This window comes from Pleurodeles waltl, chromosome 11, assembly GCF_031143425.1.
Source record: "Pleurodeles waltl isolate 20211129_DDA chromosome 11, aPleWal1.hap1.20221129, whole genome shotgun sequence".
Lineage (NCBI taxonomy): Eukaryota > Metazoa > Chordata > Amphibia > Caudata > Salamandridae > Pleurodeles > Pleurodeles waltl.
Window position 1 is genome coordinate 178,414,136 of NC_090450.1, and position 19,608 is coordinate 178,433,743.

A 19,608-nucleotide genomic window follows, 5' to 3' on the forward strand; every position below is an offset into this window, starting at 1 on the left:
ACAACTGGGTTGTGCCCTGCAGCATTCCACCACAGAAATGGAGCAGAGCCTCAGATAAGCACCACTCTTCTTTACTCGCCTTGAGACCCAAATCTGGAGCTACAATCCCCTTTTTACTGGTGTTGCAAGAGAACAATTTCTCCTCAAAAAGAGACTACAGGATTCAGACCATGCTGTGACTTTCAGAAGGTAGTCCAACGGGGTTGTGTCCTGTTTCTTGCAGACCCACCTCAGTTCCCTTCCACATCTGACTCAAAGATTTCTTACTCATCACTTTAGTCACATGAGGCGCACCAGGCTCTCTTGGTGCAACCGCCTTACACTATCTTTTTCCCAGACAAAGTGATGTTGAAGACCAGTGCAGCCTTTTGTTCCTTAAGTTGTGATGCCTCTTTATATTAAGCAATCCGTACTCCTTCCAATATTCTTTGCCCTCAAGAGGAGAGGCTCAATTGATTGGACTCCTAGTGTCCCGGGAGCTTTTGTATGAATTACACCAAGGACATTCGGGTGAACTATGATTTTTTTTCTGGGATTCTCTGGGTCAAAGAAAGGTAAGGCAGTGCGGAAAGGCCTTTCTCAATGTGCATTATGATCTGCTTTGCACTGGCCAAGGAGCAGCACCCAGAAGTAATGAGGGCTCATTCCAGTAGAGCCGTGGTTTCTTCCACTGCGTCGACATGGTGAGTGCCTGTTTTTGACATCTGTCAGTCCACAACATGAGTGTTCATGTGCCTGTTCACAAGGCACTACTGCATTGATAGCCAGGCCCTACTGGAGGGACGTTTCATTTGTTCAGTCCTGCAAGTCTTTTTGATCTGTGTGAGCTTCACAGACCCTCCACCTTTTGAGCTACTGCCTTATTATATGTTCTAAAGGTGAGAAATCTGAGGTTAGAGATATCTATTAGATGAACAAGTTACTTACTTTGGTAAAGCTCTTTCTGGTGGATACCCTATCTAAATGCAGATTGCTTGTTGCCCTCCTTCCTCCCCGTTCTGTGGAGTGGCCTCTTTTTAACTTCTAGAAATATCCCAAGTTAGAGATTTGTACACTGGCAGTGATATCTCTTTTGTGCTCTTTGTCTGAGGGTGTGGAAATACTCCACACTGTCACTTCCATGGCAAAATAAAGCTTACGCTTATTGCACTATGTAACAGCGGCCAGCAGCATTTCAAAGAAAGCTTTATGGATCCAGTCTGGTGCCTTGGGAATATTCAAAAGTTGAAGTATCTGGGGTTAGAGGGAGTATCCACCAGAAAGAGCGTTACTGAAGGTAGGAAACTTGTTCGTTATGGAGATCACTGCTGCATCTCAGGGAGATCTTGTATGCTTTTCTCACTGATATCCTTGCTGTTGAGACTGGGCGTAAACTGAGTTTCAGAAAACGATCCTGATGACACAGAAGCATCTTTGGGGATCTTTCATCAGCTTGTCTACTGTAAGGCACTAACGTGGAAATCACACCATCTTCTCTGCAAGCACCTGAGGATTGACGATTTGTAGCTAGTGAGATAAGTACATTTAATTAACGCTTCCAGTGCAGTAATTGATGTGCAGCCTGAAATTAACAGCCTAGAATTCTGGCTTCCTTACTCATTCTTTTACCTTTTCAGAGGCAAATAAAGTAAGTACCATTGAATAATAATAACTGCTGTTCTTAACTCTTAGATATACTTCAGTGGGTAAAGAGAAAAATATTAATAATTTATGATTTATAATGACATGCTCCGAGATGGAGGTCTTGAAACTTTTCCATGCCAAGCCACCCTTGTGCAAAATAATTGCGCCTGGCTCTCCCTAGGAGCCATAAAATCTCCTCATAGTTATTAATAGGTTTTAAATATTTCATGCAAGCTAGTAGTGGTACTTGAGTTAGTACCACAAAAAACATGGACTGTGGCTGATACCAATGCCTTCCAATGTAGCACAATAAATATACAGCATGTAAATTATCTCAAATGAGCTCAACATTTCCATATCTAACAGAAACAGGTCATTTAAAAAAAATAAAAATACAGGAACTTTGTCCTATGCTGATTTTTCCTTAAATTGAATGAATTCCATGAAATTAAAGATATATTGTAAAGCACAGGAACAGAAACGTTTGGCGGTCTTAAGGTGAGGCTGAGTGCATGCATGCTCCCAAACACATAGGTCCTGATTTAGAGTTTGGGGGAGCCGTTACTGCGTCACAAACATGATGGATATCCCGTTTGCCGTATTACAAGTTCCATAGGCCATAATGGATTTGGAATACGGCAACGGGATATCCGTTACGTTGTGAGGAAGTAACCCTTTCCACCAAACTGGTGGAAGACCACAGTGACTGACTTCCTTTCATTAAATCACTGAATGCCCTTTTCCCTGATTGACTATTTTTTTTATTTTTATTAAAACGTTGTTATGCCTTTCTTATGCATACAAACATGTTATTTAGCTGTAATAATGTGCTCATTCTGTTGAAGTCACAAATATATGATTATACTTAAATAATATTCTCTCACCTCACTTCCATGATTTTGAAGTACATTGTATGTAGACATTTTGGTAACCAGCAGTATGCTGACATTGTCCTGGGCACCTGCACCTGAACATCATTTATGTGAAAGGAAGGCTTGTGCAATCTTTTTGTGTTGCATCTTTAATAAAACCATTCCAAAAGTAAAGAAAATATCATCTTAAGGTGTCAGAAAATGTTTTGATTTTTAAAACAAGGTTATAGCAATGTGTTTAGTAAAATTGGATATGGACTGTTGTTACAAGCAAAGAAATGTGAGAGATAAATGTTAATTTAAATTTCTTTTCATTCCTTGTAGGAACAGTTTGAGAACCACGTAAGACTAGATGTTACCTTGAATATACTTGTTTATTATGGTGCAGATCGTGTCCGAGACCCTTCGGTACTGTCAAAGCAAGATGTTGTTCTAACTACATACAGTGTATTAAGTTTTGAATATGGAGTAAGTATTTGTCAAAACCTGAAACATTGCTTCCTTGAATCATGCAATGCACACACAAAATTGCAGACTGGTCATAACTTTGTGCTCCGACAAGACAAGCCGAATCTCCCATATGTGCGGAGGTACGTAAATGGAGGACCATTAGGTAAAGTCTGTTGTTTAGAACACTTGAAAACATAAGATGCGCACTATGCTAAAACAAGCTTTTGTTGCTATCATTCACTTCGATGAATGCATCCACATGCACTACAGATTAGGAACACCCACAGCACTGGAGGGGACAGCAACTCCAGGGATCATCAATCAATCATTTTAAAACCCACTACTCACCCGCTAGGGTCTCAAGGCACTGATGGGGGGGGGGGGGGAGATTGCTACTGCTCGAATAACCAGGTCTTGAGGCATTTCCTGAATGTCACGAGGTTCTGGGTCTGTTGTAGGTGGGTGGGGGGGTGTTCCAGGTATTGGCGGCGAGGTGGGAAAAGGATCGGCCTCTGGCTGTAGTTCGATGGATGCGAGGGATGGTGGCAAGGGTGAGGTTGGCGGAGCGGAGTTGGCGGGTGGGAGTGTGGAAGGTGAGTCGCTCGTTGAGGTAGGCAGGGCCCGCGTTGTGGAGAGCTTTGTGGGCATGGATGAGGAGTTTGAAGTGACGGGAAGCCAGTGTAGGTCTCTGAGGTGGGCTGAGATGTGGTCGCGGCGTGGGATGTAGAGGATGAGGCGTGTGGAGGCGTTCTTTATACATTGTCGTTTCTTCTGGAGCTTGGCCGTGGTTCCCGCGTAGAGTTTGTTGCCGTATCGCAGTCTGCTGCTGACGAGGGCGTGGGTGACCGTCCTTCTGGTTTCGGTGGGGATCCATCTGAAGATCTTGCGAAGCATGCAGAGGGTGTTGAAGCAAGAAGATGGGACGGCGTTGACTTGCTGGGCCATGGTGAGCGATGAGTCTAGGTGAAACCTACATTGCGCTCGTGGGTAGTGGGTGTTGGTGCGGTTCCTTTTGTGGCTGGCCACCAGGAGTCGTCCCGTGTGGAGCGGTTGGAGCCGAGGATGAGGATCTTTGTCTTGTCTGAGTTAAGTTTGAGGCAGCTCTTCTCCATTCAGTTGGCGATGGCATGTAGTCTGTCGTGGAGGTTGGTTTTGGTGGTGGCGGGGTCCTTGGTGAGTGAGAGGATCAGCTGGGTGTCGTCGGCGTAGGAGACGATGTTGAGGTTGTGGAATCGGACGATGTTAGCAAGCGGTGCCATGTAGATGTTAAAAAGAGTTGGGCTGAGAGAAGATCCTTGGGGAACGCCGCAGATGGTCTTGGTGGCTTTGGACAGGAAGGGAGGGAGGCGGACTCTCTGAGTTCTGTCGGAGAGGAAGGATGTGATCCAGTCCAGGGCCTTGTGGTGGATCCTGGCGTCGTAGAGGCGAGTGCAGAGGTTGTGGTGACAGACGGTGTCGCCTTTGACGAGAACGGTCCTGATGTCGTCGGTTGCAGCGATGAGGGCGGTCTTGGTGATGTGGTTCCTACGGAGTCCGGATTGGGAGATGTCCAGTTTGTTGTCGTCCTCCAGGAAGTGTGTTAGTTGGCCGTTGAAGATCTTCTCGATGACCTTCGCCGTGAAGGGAAGGAGGGAAATGGGCTGGTAATTCTTGAGGTCTCCGGGGTCCTCTTTGGGTTTCTTTAGCAGGGCGTTGACTTCGGCGTGCTTCCAACTCTCCGGGAAGATGGCGGTCTCGAAGGAGATATTGATGATCATACGGAGTTGGGTGGCGATGATGGGGCTTGCTTTGTTGAAGACATGGTGGGGACAGGGGTCGGAGGGAGATCTGGAGTGGATGGTGCTCATGGTTTTGAGAGTGTCTTCATTGTTGATGTGGGTCCAGGAGAGCAAGAGGTTGGTGTGGCTGGGTGCGTTGGGGTTAGTGGTGGCCGCGGTGGTAGTGGGAGGTGAGGAGTTGAAGCTTTCATGGATTTCTGTGATCTTGCGATGGAAAAAGTGGCGAGGGAGTGGCAGAGGTCTTGTGAAGGAGTGGGGTCGATGGAGCATGACCTGGGTTTGGTGAGTTCTTTGATGATGCTGAAGTGCTCTTTGCTGTCTTGTGCGTTTTTGTTGATGCGATCTTTGTAGAAGGATCTTTTTGGTGGTCCGGGTGAGCTGGTGGTGCTTGCGGATAGGTGTCTTGAGGGCGGCGTGGTTACTCTCTGTTTGGTTGTGGCGCCACTTCTTCTCGGTCGGCGGTGAACCCGATGGCCTTCATACTGGTGTTTTTTTTTAAGGATTTCCTGAGCAGAGCGAGGGTGTTGATGCAGTCGTCTATCTAATGTCTGAGGTTGAGGGCAGCTGTGTTGAGGTCGGTGGTGCTGGCTAGCGGGGCCCGGGCGAGGGTGGAGATCAGCTGGTCTTCCGGGATCTTGTTCCAGCTGCGGCGGGGGATCTGTTTGGGCAGTGGTGAGTGGCGGGTTTTTGGAAGGTGAAGTGGACGCAGCGGTGGTCGGTCCAGTGGAGTTCGGTGGAATGTCTGAAGGTGACGTGGCTGCTGGCGGAGAAGACTGGGTCGAGCGTGTGGCCGGCGGAGTGGGTGGGCGTCGTGACCAGTTGTTTGAGACCGAGCTTGTCGATCAGAGCAGTGGAGTTGCTATTGTTGGCGTTCTCGAGGTGAAAATTCAAGTCGCTGAGGAGAATGTAGTCTGTAGAGGCAAGGGACTGGGTGCTGATTATGTCGGCAATGGAGTTACTGAACTGAGGTCGGGGCCTGGTGGTCTGTAGACGAGGGTTCCTCTGAGGGTGGTGTTGGCGTTGATGTGGATCTGAAAGTGTAAGTGTTCGGCGGCATCGAGGGTGTCATCAGTGTTAGTTGAGATTCTGATGGTGTTCTTGTGGACTATGGCGATTCCTCCTCCCGGTCTGTTGGTGCAATCTCTGTGGGTGATCTAATAGCCTTCGGGGATGGTTATGGCGATGTCCGGTTCCGAGGAGGGAGTCATCCAGGTTTCGGTGGGAAGGCGACGTCTGGGGAAGATTAGGTGTGTAGGTCCCAGAGTTCGACAGCATGCTTGTAGACGGAGCGGCTGTTGAGGAGGATGCAGCTGAGGAGGTTGTATGTGGTTCTGGCGTGGTGCTCAGCAGCTTGGGGGCAGGTGAAGCTGCAAATCCAACAGGAGAAGGGTCCGTGGTTGTGCCTCGGGGTGGCTTGTACGCAGTCGGTGGAGCTGCCTGGGTTGAAGGTGTGGAGTTCGTTGGCACTGTAGTAGCGTCTGGCGGCGTGGGGAGCGCCCAGGCCAGGGGGACTGGCTCCCGAGCAGACGGGCTTGCCTCTGGCGCACCCGTGCAGCGGGCGCCATTAAGGAGGAGAGGTGGGAGGGAGCAGCAGCTGGGAGCGGTGGACGAATGGGGTAGTGAGGGGGGTGGGGCTGCAGGGACGCAGCGGTGGGAAAAGAACAGCTTAGAAGAGCCAAAAATTGGCAGAAGGGGCGCAAAGGCACAAAAAAGGAAAAAAGGCTAAACGAGCACAGTAAATGGCACAAAACAAGGGAAACATAGGAAAAAATGCTAAACAAACATAGAAAATGGCACAAAACAAGGGAAACAAAGGAAAGAAAGCTTAGCAAGCACAGAAAATGGCACAAAACAAAGACAGATGCAAAACAACACACAATACTTACGGAAACCCACAAGACACCAGGGATGAGGCGCAGGCGGGTGCCTGTGGGTGGTGGAGAGCCTCGAACTCGCGGCAGCAGCGAGGGCGGGGTAGAGGGCACGGGCACAGTCTGGTGGAGCTGTGCGGCATGTGGAGCGAGCTCTGACTTTAAAAGCACTCCATAGACACCATAGGTAACTCCTCTCAGGCTCTACAGATGACTGTACTTGCAAGAGTTGCAGATGGATGCACACTCAAGCTAATTGAGCCCACTGCAGTGACAAGTGTAGGTATTTTCTATGCCAGTTTTGAGAACACTGCAGTTCATAGAGGACAACATTTTCTAACGTCTCTAACAAAAGTGTTATTCAGTGAGCTCCTAATATAATGTATCTAATTGTGTAACACTTGAGCATGTGGAAAGAGGGCACAAAAGTTCATAGTAAATGCAATTTCTTGTTGAGACTCCTAACTGGAAGTTCCTCACCTTTTGAATATTCCCCAGGCGTCAGACTGTATCCACAAACTTTTGAGTTGTGAGGGTAGGTGGCACCGTGCATCTCCACACTACTGCCTATATAGGTGCCACTCCAACACGCTGACATCAGTTCATTTATTTTTTGTGCCACTGCCAGATGTTTACATAGAGATACGTCTTCTTTTTTTGAGACAGTTTTTCAACCGGAAAATTTCAACGTAAAGGGAAATGTCCCCCCCCCCCCCTGCCCCCCCCCCCCCCCCCCCCCCCAACTAAGATGACAGGATTCAAACCTTGTAATGATTATCATAAATAAATGTCTGTGACCAATCCTCATCAGGTTGGACTTTTGTGTCTGGGGTCAAGTCACAACTCTAAGGCTGCAGTGACTGCTCATTGATGAACTGAAGGCCATGCAAGACTGAGAGCCGACGCTCTGTTGCCAAGCACCAGAAAACTCTGCGATGAGACCAGTCCAAGTTGAAGGGTCAGTACCATTCTCGGTCCAAAAGTAGCAGTAGTTGTTCCTGAGGTCATTCGTCGTTGTGCCCAACCCTTCTGGTAAGTCGAATAAGAAACACAAATATCTAAGTGAGGCTCTGCCCCATCCCGCCAATTACATACACCTGAGAAGGCACGATGACATCATCACCCCTCTCAATTTTGTTCCTGAAGTCAATTGAGTTTGGACCTTCTCCTCAACCTAGCCTGGCAGAATCTGAGTTTCTGGGGCTGTCTGTGCCATGGCAAATCGAAGAGTCTTGCAAGGTCATGTTTCAACTCTTCCAATCCTTACTGACTCCCTCTGGTGCACCTTCAAGCCCCAGGGAGCGGATAGGCCCTCTGTCTGAGGGTACTGCCAGTGGGTTTCACCCTTGACACCAATTGTACACTGTGAATCCATCACTGGGCTTCATCCCACTCCTGTTCCGATTCTGCCTCCAGTGCCATGCATGACGCTGGTCCCCAGAGTCTTGATGCAGATATCAACACCATCCATGCCAGAGGACAAGGTGCTCATTGTGATCTCTCTCCGGCTCGGTGCTGCCATGACCTAAACCATGGCTGTGCTCAGCTTCCCTTGACGTGCTACCTCCCCCACTAGACTTACCAATCCCCATACCTGCTGCCCACCACCACCAAGGAAGGACATGTATGTTAAATTCCTTATTTGGCATGGATGTAGGCATTTAGGCAATGATTATAATGTGATTGACGAAATAGGTCTACCATACCATAAGGAAAACTGGTATGATGAACTTCAAGAGGCCAGTGGCCTTGATATGTCCCCTGACATGGGCCTCCTCTCGCTCTCTGGGTCTGCCACTGGGGAGAGCGATTCTTATGTACTGGTCATGTGTAGGGCAGCCAAAGTTCTTGACCTCCACCTCCCTACCTTAGAGGTCAAAACCAATGTCTTGATGGAAGTGCATCTGTTGTGGCAAGTATCCACTGAGTCTCTCCAGCCATTCACTGAGGCACTTACAAATACCCTTTTGGGGGCTAGGGTCAAACCTTGCTCTGGCCTCTTTAGTCAGTTGCTAGATTGTGAGATGCCACTTCCTGCCCCATGCAACCCTGCATTTTGTCTCAGCATCCCTCCACTGAAAACTTGATGGTGTAGGTGTCTACAAGTTGACCAACCCCAAATACCTTACAGACTACTCCCTCAGTTTGGAGTCCAATTGTGTGGAGGTCTTTGGGAAGAGAGTATTTTCTCCTACCAGCTTGGCCCACAGGTCTGTGAATGCCAGCTGCCTCCTGGGCCACTATTCAGAATTTGGTGTCTTATGTGCTTCCTGGTGGACAGTTGAAACGCGTCCAGGTTCACAATTCATTGTGGCTTGGACACCACCAATTACATCAGGCAGGTTATTGGCACCAACGTCGCTATTCACTACCATGCATGCTGCAGTCCACTGTTTTTTTTCTGGCGATGTCCTATCCTCCCTGTAGGAAGTTGGCTCTGTATGCACTATTTCAAAGTAAGGAATAGTATGCACAGAGTCCAAGGGTTCCCCTTAGAGGTAAGATAGTGGCAAAAAGAGATAATTCTAATGCTCTATTTTGTGGTAGTGTGGTCGAGCAGTAGGCTTATCAAAGGAGTAGTGTTAAGCATTTGTTGTATACACACAGGCAATAAATGAGGAACATACACTCAGAGACAATTCCAGGCCAATAGGTTTTTGTATAGAAAAATATATTTTCTTAGTTCATTTTAAGAACCACAGGTTCAAATTTTACATGTAATACTTCAAATGAAAAGTATTGCAGGTAGGTACTTTAGGAACTTTGAATAATCAAAATAGCATATACACTTTTTAAATAAATCACATATAGCTATTTTAAAACTAGACAGTGCAATTTTCACAGTTCCTGGGGGGAGTAAGAGTTTGTTAGTTCTTGCAGGTAAGTAAATCACCTATGGGGTTCAAGTTGGGGTCCAAAGTAGCCCACCGTTGGGGTTTCAGAGCAACCCCAAAGTTACCACACCAGCAGCTCAGGGCCGGTCAGGTGCAGAGGTCAAAGTGGTGCCCAAAACGCATAGGCTTCAATGGAGAAGGGGGTGCCCTGGTTCCAGTCTGCCAGCAGGTAAGTACCCGCGTCTTCGGAGGGCAGACCAGGGGGGTTTTGTAGGGCACCGGGGGGGACACAAGTTAGCACAGAAAGTACACCCTCAGCAGCACGGGGCGGCCGGGTGCAGTGTGCAAACACGCGTCGGGTTTCCAATGGAAATCAATGGGAGACCAAGAGGTCTCTTCAGCGATGCAGGTAGGCAAGGTGGGGGCTCCTCGGGGTAGCCACCACCTGGGCAAGGGAGAGGGCCTCCTGGGGGTCCCTCCTGCACTGGAGTTCAGATCTTTCAGGTCCTGGGGGCTGCAGGCGCAGAGTCTTTACCAGGCGTCGGGATCTGGGAGTCAGGCAGTCGCGGTCAGGTGGAGCTTTGGGATTCCCTCTGCAGGCGTCGCTGTGGGGGCAGTTCTGGCTACTCACGGTCTCGTAGTCGCCGGGGAGTCCTCCCTGAAGTGTTGTTTCTCCACAAGTCGAGCCGGGGGCGTCGGGTGCAGAATAGCAAGACTCCCGCTTCCGGCGGGAAACGCAGTTGTTTTAAAGTTGCTCCTTTGAAACAAAGTTGCAGTCTTGGGTGAACAGTGCTGCTGTCCTCTGGAGTTTCTTGGTCCTTCTAGAGCAGGGCAGTCCTCTGAGGATTCAGAGGTCGCTGGTCCTGGGGAGAGCGTCGCTGGAGCAGTGTCTTTAGAAGTGGGGAGACAGGCCGGTAGAGCTGGGGCCAAAGCAGTTGGTGTCTCCGTCTTCTCTGCAGGGTTTTTCAGCTTAGCAGTCCTCTTCTTCTTAGGTTGCAGGAATCTGGTTTCCTAGGTTCAGGGGAGCCCCTAAATACAGAATTTAGGGGTGTGTTTAGGTCTGGGAGGGCAGTAGCCAATGGCTACTAGCCCTGAGGATGGCTACACCCTCTTTGTGCCTCCTCCCAAGGGGAGGGGGTCACATTCCTATCCCTATTGGGGGAATCCTCCATCTGCAAGATGGAGGATTTCTAAAAGTCAGAGTCACCTCAGCTCAGGTTGCCTTAGGGGCTGTCCTGACTGGCCAGTGACTCCTCCTTGTTTTTCTTATTATCTCCTCCGGCCTTGCCGCCAAAAGTGGGGCCGTGGCCGGAGGGGGCGGGCAACTCCACTAGCTGGAATGCCCTGTGGTTCTGTAACAAAGGAGGTGAGCCTTTGAGGCTCACCGCCAGGTGTTACAGTTCCTGCAAGGGGGAGGTGATAAGCATCTCCACCCAGTACAGGCTTTGTTACTAGCCACAGAGTGACAAAGGCACTCTCCCCATGTGGCCAGCAACATGTCTCGAGTGTGGCAGGCTGCTAAAACCAGTCAGCCTACACGGGTAGTGGGTTAAGGTTTCAGGGGGCACCTCTAGGGTGCCCTCTGGGGTGTATGTTACAATAAAATGTACACTGGCATCAGTGTGCATTTATTGTGCTGAGAAGTTTGATACCAAACTTCCCAGTTTTCAGTGTAGCCATTATGGTGTTGACAGACTCCCAGACCATATACTCTTATGGCTACCCTGCTCTTACAATGTCTAAGGTTTGGCTTAGACACTGTAGGGGCACAGTGCTCATGCACTGGTGCCCTCACCTATGGTATAGTGCACCCTGCCTTAGGGCTGTAAGGCCTGCTAGAGGGGTGACTTATCTATACTGCATAGGCAGTGTGAGGTTGGCATGGCACCCTGAGGGGAGTGCTATGTCGACGTACTTGTTTTGTCCTCACCAGCACACACAAGCTGGCAAGCAGTGTGTCTGTGCTAAGTGAGGGGTCCCCAGGGTGGCATAAGATATGCTGCAGCCCTTAGAGACCTTCCCGGGCATCAGGGCCCTTGGTACCAGTTACAAGGGACTTACCTGGATGCCAGGGTGTGCCAATTGTGAAACAAAAGTACAGGTTAGGGAAAGAACACTGGTGCTGGGGCCTGGTTAGCAGGCCTCAGCACACTTTCAAATCAAAACTTAGCATCAGCGAAGGCAAAAAGTCAGGGGGTAACCATGCCAAGGAGGCATTTCCTTACACTCCCTTATGGACATACCCCTTGACAAGACTTGCCAGTTTGAGGACAAGTGAGATTCCGCTCTAGACCATTTCAAAGAGAGCAGGGCCAGAGTACACTCAATGGGCTTATCTGCCACACCTTGCCAACCTCATCTGCCCTACTGTTCCCTTTGCGACTTTTGGCAGAGTTACCCCACACTGTCTGATATTTCAGCCCCAGCAAAGTGCATAGCAGTTCTGTGGCAGTGGCATCCACCACCCCCGCAACCAGGGTCACAGAGCCACTCAAGACCCTTTAGTGGAGCACAGCCCCCGGTTGGCGGCAGGATCCAATGATTTTTGCCGGGTTCGCAGACCATCACATGTGACAGGTGGTTCTGACATATTGTCCAGAAGAGCTACACCTTGCCCTCCTTTGTCATTACGCTGCACCTTCCTCTGTCCCCAGAGAGGACCATCTGTCTGTATTATAGCAGGAAGTAAAAGCCCTTTTGGCCAAAGGGGCTATTAAGAGGAAGGAATGGTCCCAATGGCCCAGGTATTGGCTATCTTTGATCCTGGAGACTGGATGGTGGTGTTTGACCTGTAAGACACCTATTTCCATATACCAATCCTGTAGGCCCATTGACGCTACCTGTGGTTTGTGTTGAGACAGGAGCATTTTCAGTTTGCTGTGCTACGCTTTGGTCTCATCCAGTGCTCTTTGGGTGTACATGAAAGTAATAGTGGTGGTAGCAGCAAACCTTCGGAAGCCAGGGGGTTCCAGTCTTCCCCTACCATGATGACTGGCTTTTGAATGCGGGTTCGCCTCAGGCAGTCATTAACCACCTCCAAACTATGGAAAACCTCCTGTCATTGTGAGGGTTCACTGTTAACATGTAGAAGTCACACCTGACTCCTTCTCAAACACTTCTGTTCATCATAGCCATTTTGGACACGATTTCGTTTTTCCTGGACGGTGAGACTGCGATACTGATTTTTCTGCCTCTGTTCTCGAATTCATTGAGGTCTATTCTGAGGCTAGTGAGACTGGTGGCTTCCGGCATCCTGCTGGACGAGCAATGCAGGTGTCATATGCAGGTTGTGCAGTGGGATCTGAAGTCTCACTGGGCCCAACGTCAAGGGGGCCTGTCAGGCCACATCCTGATATCTTGTCAGAGACTGCAAAGAGCTGAGGTGGTGGTTTCTGGACAACAGCTGGGTCAGTGGTAAACCCCTCACTGTACCCCAACCAGGGTAGACTGTGGTTACTAAAGCATCCCTTTTGGGTTGAGGTGGACAGCAGGCAGAGGTGGAGAACAGAGATCTCTGGTGGAGGCCAGGCTACATATCAACCGCCTAGAAATGAGGGCCATCTACTTTGCGTCGGAAGTGTTCCTTCTGTCCCTCAAAGGGAGGCTGGTGCTGGTATTTATGAACAACACCACCTGACCCTGTGCCAGGAAATGGGTGGACCATCAAGGGATCTTCCTGGTGGTGAACCTCCTGGCAGGATCTTGAATGTTAAAGTGGACAAGCTCATCCGTCGACCCTTAGCGAATCATGAGTGGCAGTTGCAACTCCAGGATGTGCAAGGTCTCTTGCATGACCGGGGAGAACCTTAGCTCGACCTGTTTGCCAAGAACACCATGTCAGCAGTTCTACGCATTGAGCTTCCAAGGTGTCGCTCGCTGGGGAATGTATTCCATCTAGAGTAGAACTCTGGTGTGGGGAAAACTGGGCTGATTGCAGAAGCCCCCTAACTTTTGGCCCCCATTTTTCAATTCTGCTAGTGTTTTTCTGACTCTGATGGTGCCCTGGGGGCTGCTAAACAGGTACAGGACCTGAGCTCTGATTAAAATGGGTATGCAAATTAGGCAAAGTATAATTGGCTGCACCAACCTACCTAGAAGTCTCTAGAATATGGTAGTGCATGTAGGTTTAACGGCCCCAGTATAGCTCTTACACCCATAGGTGCACTGCAGTGGTGCTCAGTGTCATTTTAAAGGCAGGTCTGCCTTGCTGGCTGCTTTTAATTTAAAGTTAACCCCAAATTTGACTTGACCTTATTTTTACATATAAGTCACACCTAAGGACATGATAAAAGATGTTTTATAAGCCCTGGTGAGGGAAGAATAGCTAAATTCGGTTTCCCCCATTGTAGTGAATAGGCTCCATAGGCTAACATGGGAAGACTTTATTTTAAAATAATATCGTATTTTCTTCAATAGAAAGAAGCAAACTATGGCATGTTTGGTGTCAATTTAAAAGTTATAATAAATCCAACAACTTACCACTGTTGAATTTAATAGAACTGGTACCTAGAAAGAGTTTTAGAACTCCTTCATAAAGTTACCAGTTTCAGCTCTGGAGTGCCCTTCTCTGATTGGCCAGCCTCTGGCAGCCTGGCCAGGTTGCCTTGATGAGGTGTGACGTGAACTGGGCTGAACACGAAGGAAGTGCTTGGGGAAGGAGAACTGCCTCAGCACATGGTGAAACTGGATGAGGGGAGAGCAGCCAAACTGTACTTCCAAGGAGGGAAAGACTTTTGGGCCATCAAGATGACCTTCGCCATTTCCTGCAAAGCCAGACAGCCAGGTGCCCCCTGATTCGATTGAGAGGGCTGAAAAGGGAGGATGTTAAGGGAAACTTAGCCACACCAGTAGGTGGGCTCAGCCAGACCTAACCTCTGAAGTTTAATTTTTGCCATCTTGGATTCTGTGAGAATTGTGCTCCCTGGGATTGATTTTTGTCATACTTCCCAGGAAGTGATCACTCAGGAGAGTGGCGGCCTGTACAAGACTGGTCAAGAGCCCCCCACCTGCTTTCCACCCCAAGGAGCAAGGATAACATTGGCAGAGCTGCACTCCCACCTCAGATCTCTACAAGGAACAGGACAAAGAAGAAGGGCTGCCCTGCTGGATCCCTGACCTGCGCCTGGACAATGTACTTGGCCTGTCTTCAACTGCTTCAGGAAGGGACTCCCTGTTTGCTACGGGTAGAATACCTGAATAGAGTCACCTGCATTAAGCCCTGAAGAAATTGACCAGCTGGCCAGTGGTAATTTTTGGATTTGAGGCCGGTGCATTCTGGGAGTTGGAGTCCTAACCCTCAAGGAGCAACTCAGAGCTCCTGGAACCCTGGGGTAAGTTATGGACTCCTAAAAGACCTTCAAAGAGCTTCTGGAAGAAGGTCAAGAAAAATTTGGAGAAACTTTGGGACCGACCCGATGTCTGTGTCAAGCTGGCTTATGTCGACCACGACCTGGCCTGACTTGCAGGTTCGTCCCGCTGAAAAGCTCTGGAGCCCCAGACTTCCAGGATTTCAACGGGGGTTCATGGAAAGGCAATCCAATGACATTGACTCGCTGTGGAGGGTCCTCCGATGTCAGAGATCAAAAGCTCCAAAGCAGATAGTATCCAAAGAGTGCTCTAGGGAGGTCGGCTTCAATTTTAAGTTTTTCCCGCATGAAGATTTCTGTCCCGAAAAGGGCTCAAGGGAGGTTAGATTCGACTTGTGACTTTGTCCCACTAAGACAAATCTTCACGAAAAAGACCAAGCCAAAGGTAAAACTTTGACCAAGGCCTCCTGCTCACTGTAGCCGAGTAGGGCTCCATTGCGGTCAGCTTCGACTTTGCCCCAGTTGAGTGTGACTAGATGTCCATATTGGCGCTTTTCATTTCTATGCGCTAAAAACATTTAATCTTTAAAAATTCATATCTCTGGTTCCCTTTGTAGGATTTTGTTTTTTTAGTGTCATTTCAAAGATTACAAAATAATCTATTCTTATAAATTGGTGTTTTGGATTTTTACTGTTTTGTGTTTTACTTATTTACCGTTCTATGATTTTAAAATGATTTACACACTTGTCTCCTAAGTTAAGCCGAACTGCTTGGTGCCAAGCTACCAAGGGTTGAGCTGGGAATAACTTTTTGAGACCTGACTGGACCTAACGGGGGTTTGTGGCCTATTGCTAAGTGTAAGTGCTTACCTGCCCAACATCTGGACTCCTGAATGCCTTCGCTCTGATACTTCTGCTGCCCCAGGTTACAAAATAGATCAGGAATGAACGGGCCCAAGTCATCGTAGTGGCCCTCGATTGGGCACAGAGAGTAAGATAATAGGATTCCTAGCCTTGAGCATCTGTCCTCAGATGAGGCTGCCGCTCCTGGAGGAGTCCTGTTGCAACAGGGTGGAGTTCTGCACCTGGGCCTTCTTAATCTCGACCTTCCTGTCTGGAAATAGAATGGCAATAGAAACACCTTCGACCTTCCTTCTGGTTCTACAGACGCGTGCATCCTTCTTACCAAAAGTTGTGAAGTCATTCCACGTCAGTCAAACCTTCATTCTGCCAGTGTTTTATGCTCTGCCTCACCCTTCTGAAGAGGAGAGATTCCCATCACTTGGACACCAGAAGGGTACTAACCTTTTCCATCGATCATACCAAAGAACACTAGGTGGCCATCCAGAAGAGTACCATCTACCATTGGATCATACTCTGAATCAAGATCTGCTACATATTGCGCAAGAAGCAGCCTCCAGAAGATCTACGAGCCCTTTCCCTCAGGTTCAAAGCTGCTGCCACTGCGTTGGCATGCGGAGTTACTGTCCTAGACATCTGCCAGATGACTACGTGAGTGTCGCTCCATACATTCACGAAACAGTACTGTCTTGACATCCAGGTTTGCCGAGAAGAGCATTTCTCCTGCTCTGTCCCACAGGACTTCTTGGTTTGAGCCAATTCACAAATGAGCTTCCTAATTGGTACTGCTCTGGGATCTATTCAAATGGTGAGGAACCAGCAGTTAGAAATCTCTGTCAAAAGAACAAGTTACTTACCTTCGGTAACGCTTTTTCTGGTACAGACTGTAACCTTAAATTCTATACCGACCCTTCCATCATACTTGTTATGTGAATTGGGAATGTGCCTATTAATGAGATCCCAAGTCTAGCAATCTGCACACTGCTCCAAGCCAATTTGCTGCTGGGACTCTACGTCAGGTGGCTTAGACTGCCTCGAAAGCAGCTGACATCACATGCTGGAGTGGGGTCTACACGGGCCCCGAATTGTCATTTCTGGAGTGGACAGTGTCAGGGCAGAGCTGTAGAATGCCACCTACTGACTTTCAGAGGTACTGCTGTAAAGTTTCTGGATCCAGTCTGACGCCCGGGAAAGTACTTAAAAGCTAAGGAATCTGTGGTCAGAAAGACCGTTACAAATGCTAAGTAACTTGTTAGTCACATAATGACCGAGCCCTGTGGAGTATGCATTTTTCACCTAATGCTTCTAGCTTTTTGAGGTACTCTTCCGCCTCCAATCAAGTACTTGCATTGAACTGCATAAGAGACTACTTACATCTGTAGCCTGCTCTACCTTCGGTGCTGGCTTCCTCCTGTGTATCTCCTAATGTGTTAATGCTTCATACGTTAGCTCATTAAACTCACCCCTATTGCCCCTGCTGATGATTGATTGTTTGAAAGAAGTACACCATACCCTATAAAACCAAAGAATTCTTCTTGAAGCTGCAGTTATTACTTGAGTTCACACTTTCTGGATATAATTATGATTTAATGGCCCAAAACTGACCAAAATTATTGGAATAGAGGACAAAATGAGATGACAACAAAATGAAGTAGAAATGTTGCCCTTAATAAGAAAGCATCGTTCTGAAAGTAGCTAAAAAACTAAATTATAATGATGTGGAATTATGCGGTAAATATGCATGGATACAGTGAGATTATATGAAATTAATGTGTAAGGAATGAGGATTTTAGAATAATTTTCTCTCACTTTTTTTTAACTTAATTCTCCTGTCATGTCAATAAAATACATGTATTTTTAAATCTGATAGAGACTTCTAGTTGCAGATTCCTTCCCTTAGAATTTCCCCAAGGCGTCAGTCGCCATCCGGTGGCAGTGGTCGACTCTGCGTCTGTCGTTGGCGTCGTGTTCGCCGGATACAATGTCGCAAATCATATTAGGGGGCCACCCTGGCATGCTGACATCAGTTCTTTTCTTTCCACGCCAGCCTACGATCAGATCTGAAGAAGAGCTACCCCAGAGTAAATTTTTGACTGGCTTTTTGGACTTTTGTCGAAGCTTTTTTAACCTGCTGGTGCTTCGAGTATGTCGCCACAGAACACCAGCTTCAAGTCCTCTGACTCCTGTCACCGGATGATGTCCATGATGGATCCACACCTTGTGTGTCTTTGGTGCTTGGAGCACAACCTGAAGTCATGCTCTAAGTGCTGGGCAATGAACCCGAAGGCTTTGAGGGAGCAGTCCCTAAAGATCATTGAGGCCCGGGGCTCGGCTCTGCATTGCTTCTGGTCTCATTTGAGAGGAAGGTCACTTGACAGATCGCAGAACCTGACTCTTCCTCATCCCATTCAGAATCATCGTGAAGCTCGGGTAAGCATAAGAAGTAAAAGAAGAGCAAATGTTCTTCGACTTCACCCCATCGGCCGGATTATGCAATGCGGGAAAAGGAGCGTCATTGCTCTAGGCCTCCTTCCTCAGAGCCTACTTCTGGGTCGGCTCTGTGTCCCGAAGTTTCCGGGAGCTGGAGCCACCCCTGCCCAAATTTGTGAGTTCTATGATGCCATGCACCTCTTATTTTGTGCAGTCTGACCCTGGTAGAGCGCCATTGGGCCCCACAGGTTCTCGAGGAGCCCCTTGGGTTCCACGCCAGTGGCTTCTGCCTCAGTTCTGGAGGGCACCAAGGGATGTGCTTCTTGATCCGCACTGGTATCAGTCATGCTCCTGCGATCTTCCCGGCACAGAAGTCAGCGCTCAGGACGCCGCCAGGGCCCACAGTTGGCATCGATCCCATACTGATTGCTGACTCCGACACAGAGTTGGACTGATGTTGCTCGACGCCGAAACTATCATGTTGGGTTATTCAAATAGTCCGAAAGGGCTACTCCCTCCCCTTCAAGACTACTCCTCCATCTATGCCACCATCCTCCGATTAGCTGACGGAATATTACGTGGCACTTCTTGGTGAGGAGGCTATGGTTCTCTTGACCATGGTAGCCATAGAGAGGTTTCCTGTGCCAGAAGTAGGTTGTGGTTGTTTTTCCCGCTACTTTCTGGTACCCAAAAAGGACAAGGGCCTCCTCCATGTCCTCGGCCTCTGGTCCCTTAATCTCTTCCTCAAAAAGGAGACTTTCAGGATGTTCACTCTGGCTCAGGTCCTCTCTGAACCCAAGAGACTGTATGGTAGCGTCATACTTGCAGGATGCATATTTCCATATTCCTGTCATGCCTGCCTCAGACGTTACATGAGGTTCATGGTAGATGACAAATTTACCAAGCTCCCCCTTGGCCTTAACAGCGCCCCTCGGTGGTCGCAACTCATCTGCACAGGTTAGGGGGTTCAGTCTTCCCATTCCTTGACAACGAGAAACGTCAACAGAGACTGGGCCGAAGTAATTGTGGCTCCATACTGGGCACAAAGAGTTTGGTATCCAGAGCTTTTGAGCATGGCTATCGATCCTCCAGTCAGATTGCCTCTTCTGGAGGATATTCTGTCACAGCGCAGGGAACTTCTTGCGTGGAGATTGAACGGTAGCATTTGACATCTTTTGACCTTCCACCGGAAGTCTGCAATGTTAGCTTGTCAGCTAGGTGTCCCTCCACCAAAACGGTATACGCCTGTAGATTAAACAAGTTTGTGGCACGGTGCACAGACAAGTCTATTGATCCCCTCTCTTCCCCTCTGTTTGAGATCCTTTTGTTTATTCTTTCTCTAGCCCAGCAGGACTCTGCTTCGTGCTCCCTTAAGGGTTACTTGTCTGCCATATCGACTTTCCTCAGATTACCTGACCAACCTTCCTTGTTTAAATCTCCTATTGTTGGTAGGTTCCTCAAAGGCCTTCCCCACATGTTTCCTCCTGCTCCATTCATAATGTTCTAATGGGATTTGAACTTGGTTCTTACCATCCTGATGTGTGCTCCTTTAGAGCCACTTCACAACTGTCCACTTTGGCTTC

General features: G+C 48.5%; 1 protein-coding gene across 1 annotated transcript in view; it reads left to right on the forward strand.

Moving 5' to 3' along the window:
- Window positions 1-19,608, forward strand: part of HLTF (helicase like transcription factor) — a 324,731-nt gene that overhangs the window by 148,065 nt on the left and 157,058 nt on the right. Inside the window, exon 15 of the mRNA XM_069213390.1 lies at window positions 2,820-2,963. Coding sequence (XP_069069491.1) covers window positions 2,820-2,963 — 144 coding nt within the window. The remainder of the gene's footprint in view (window positions 1-2,819; window positions 2,964-19,608) is intronic.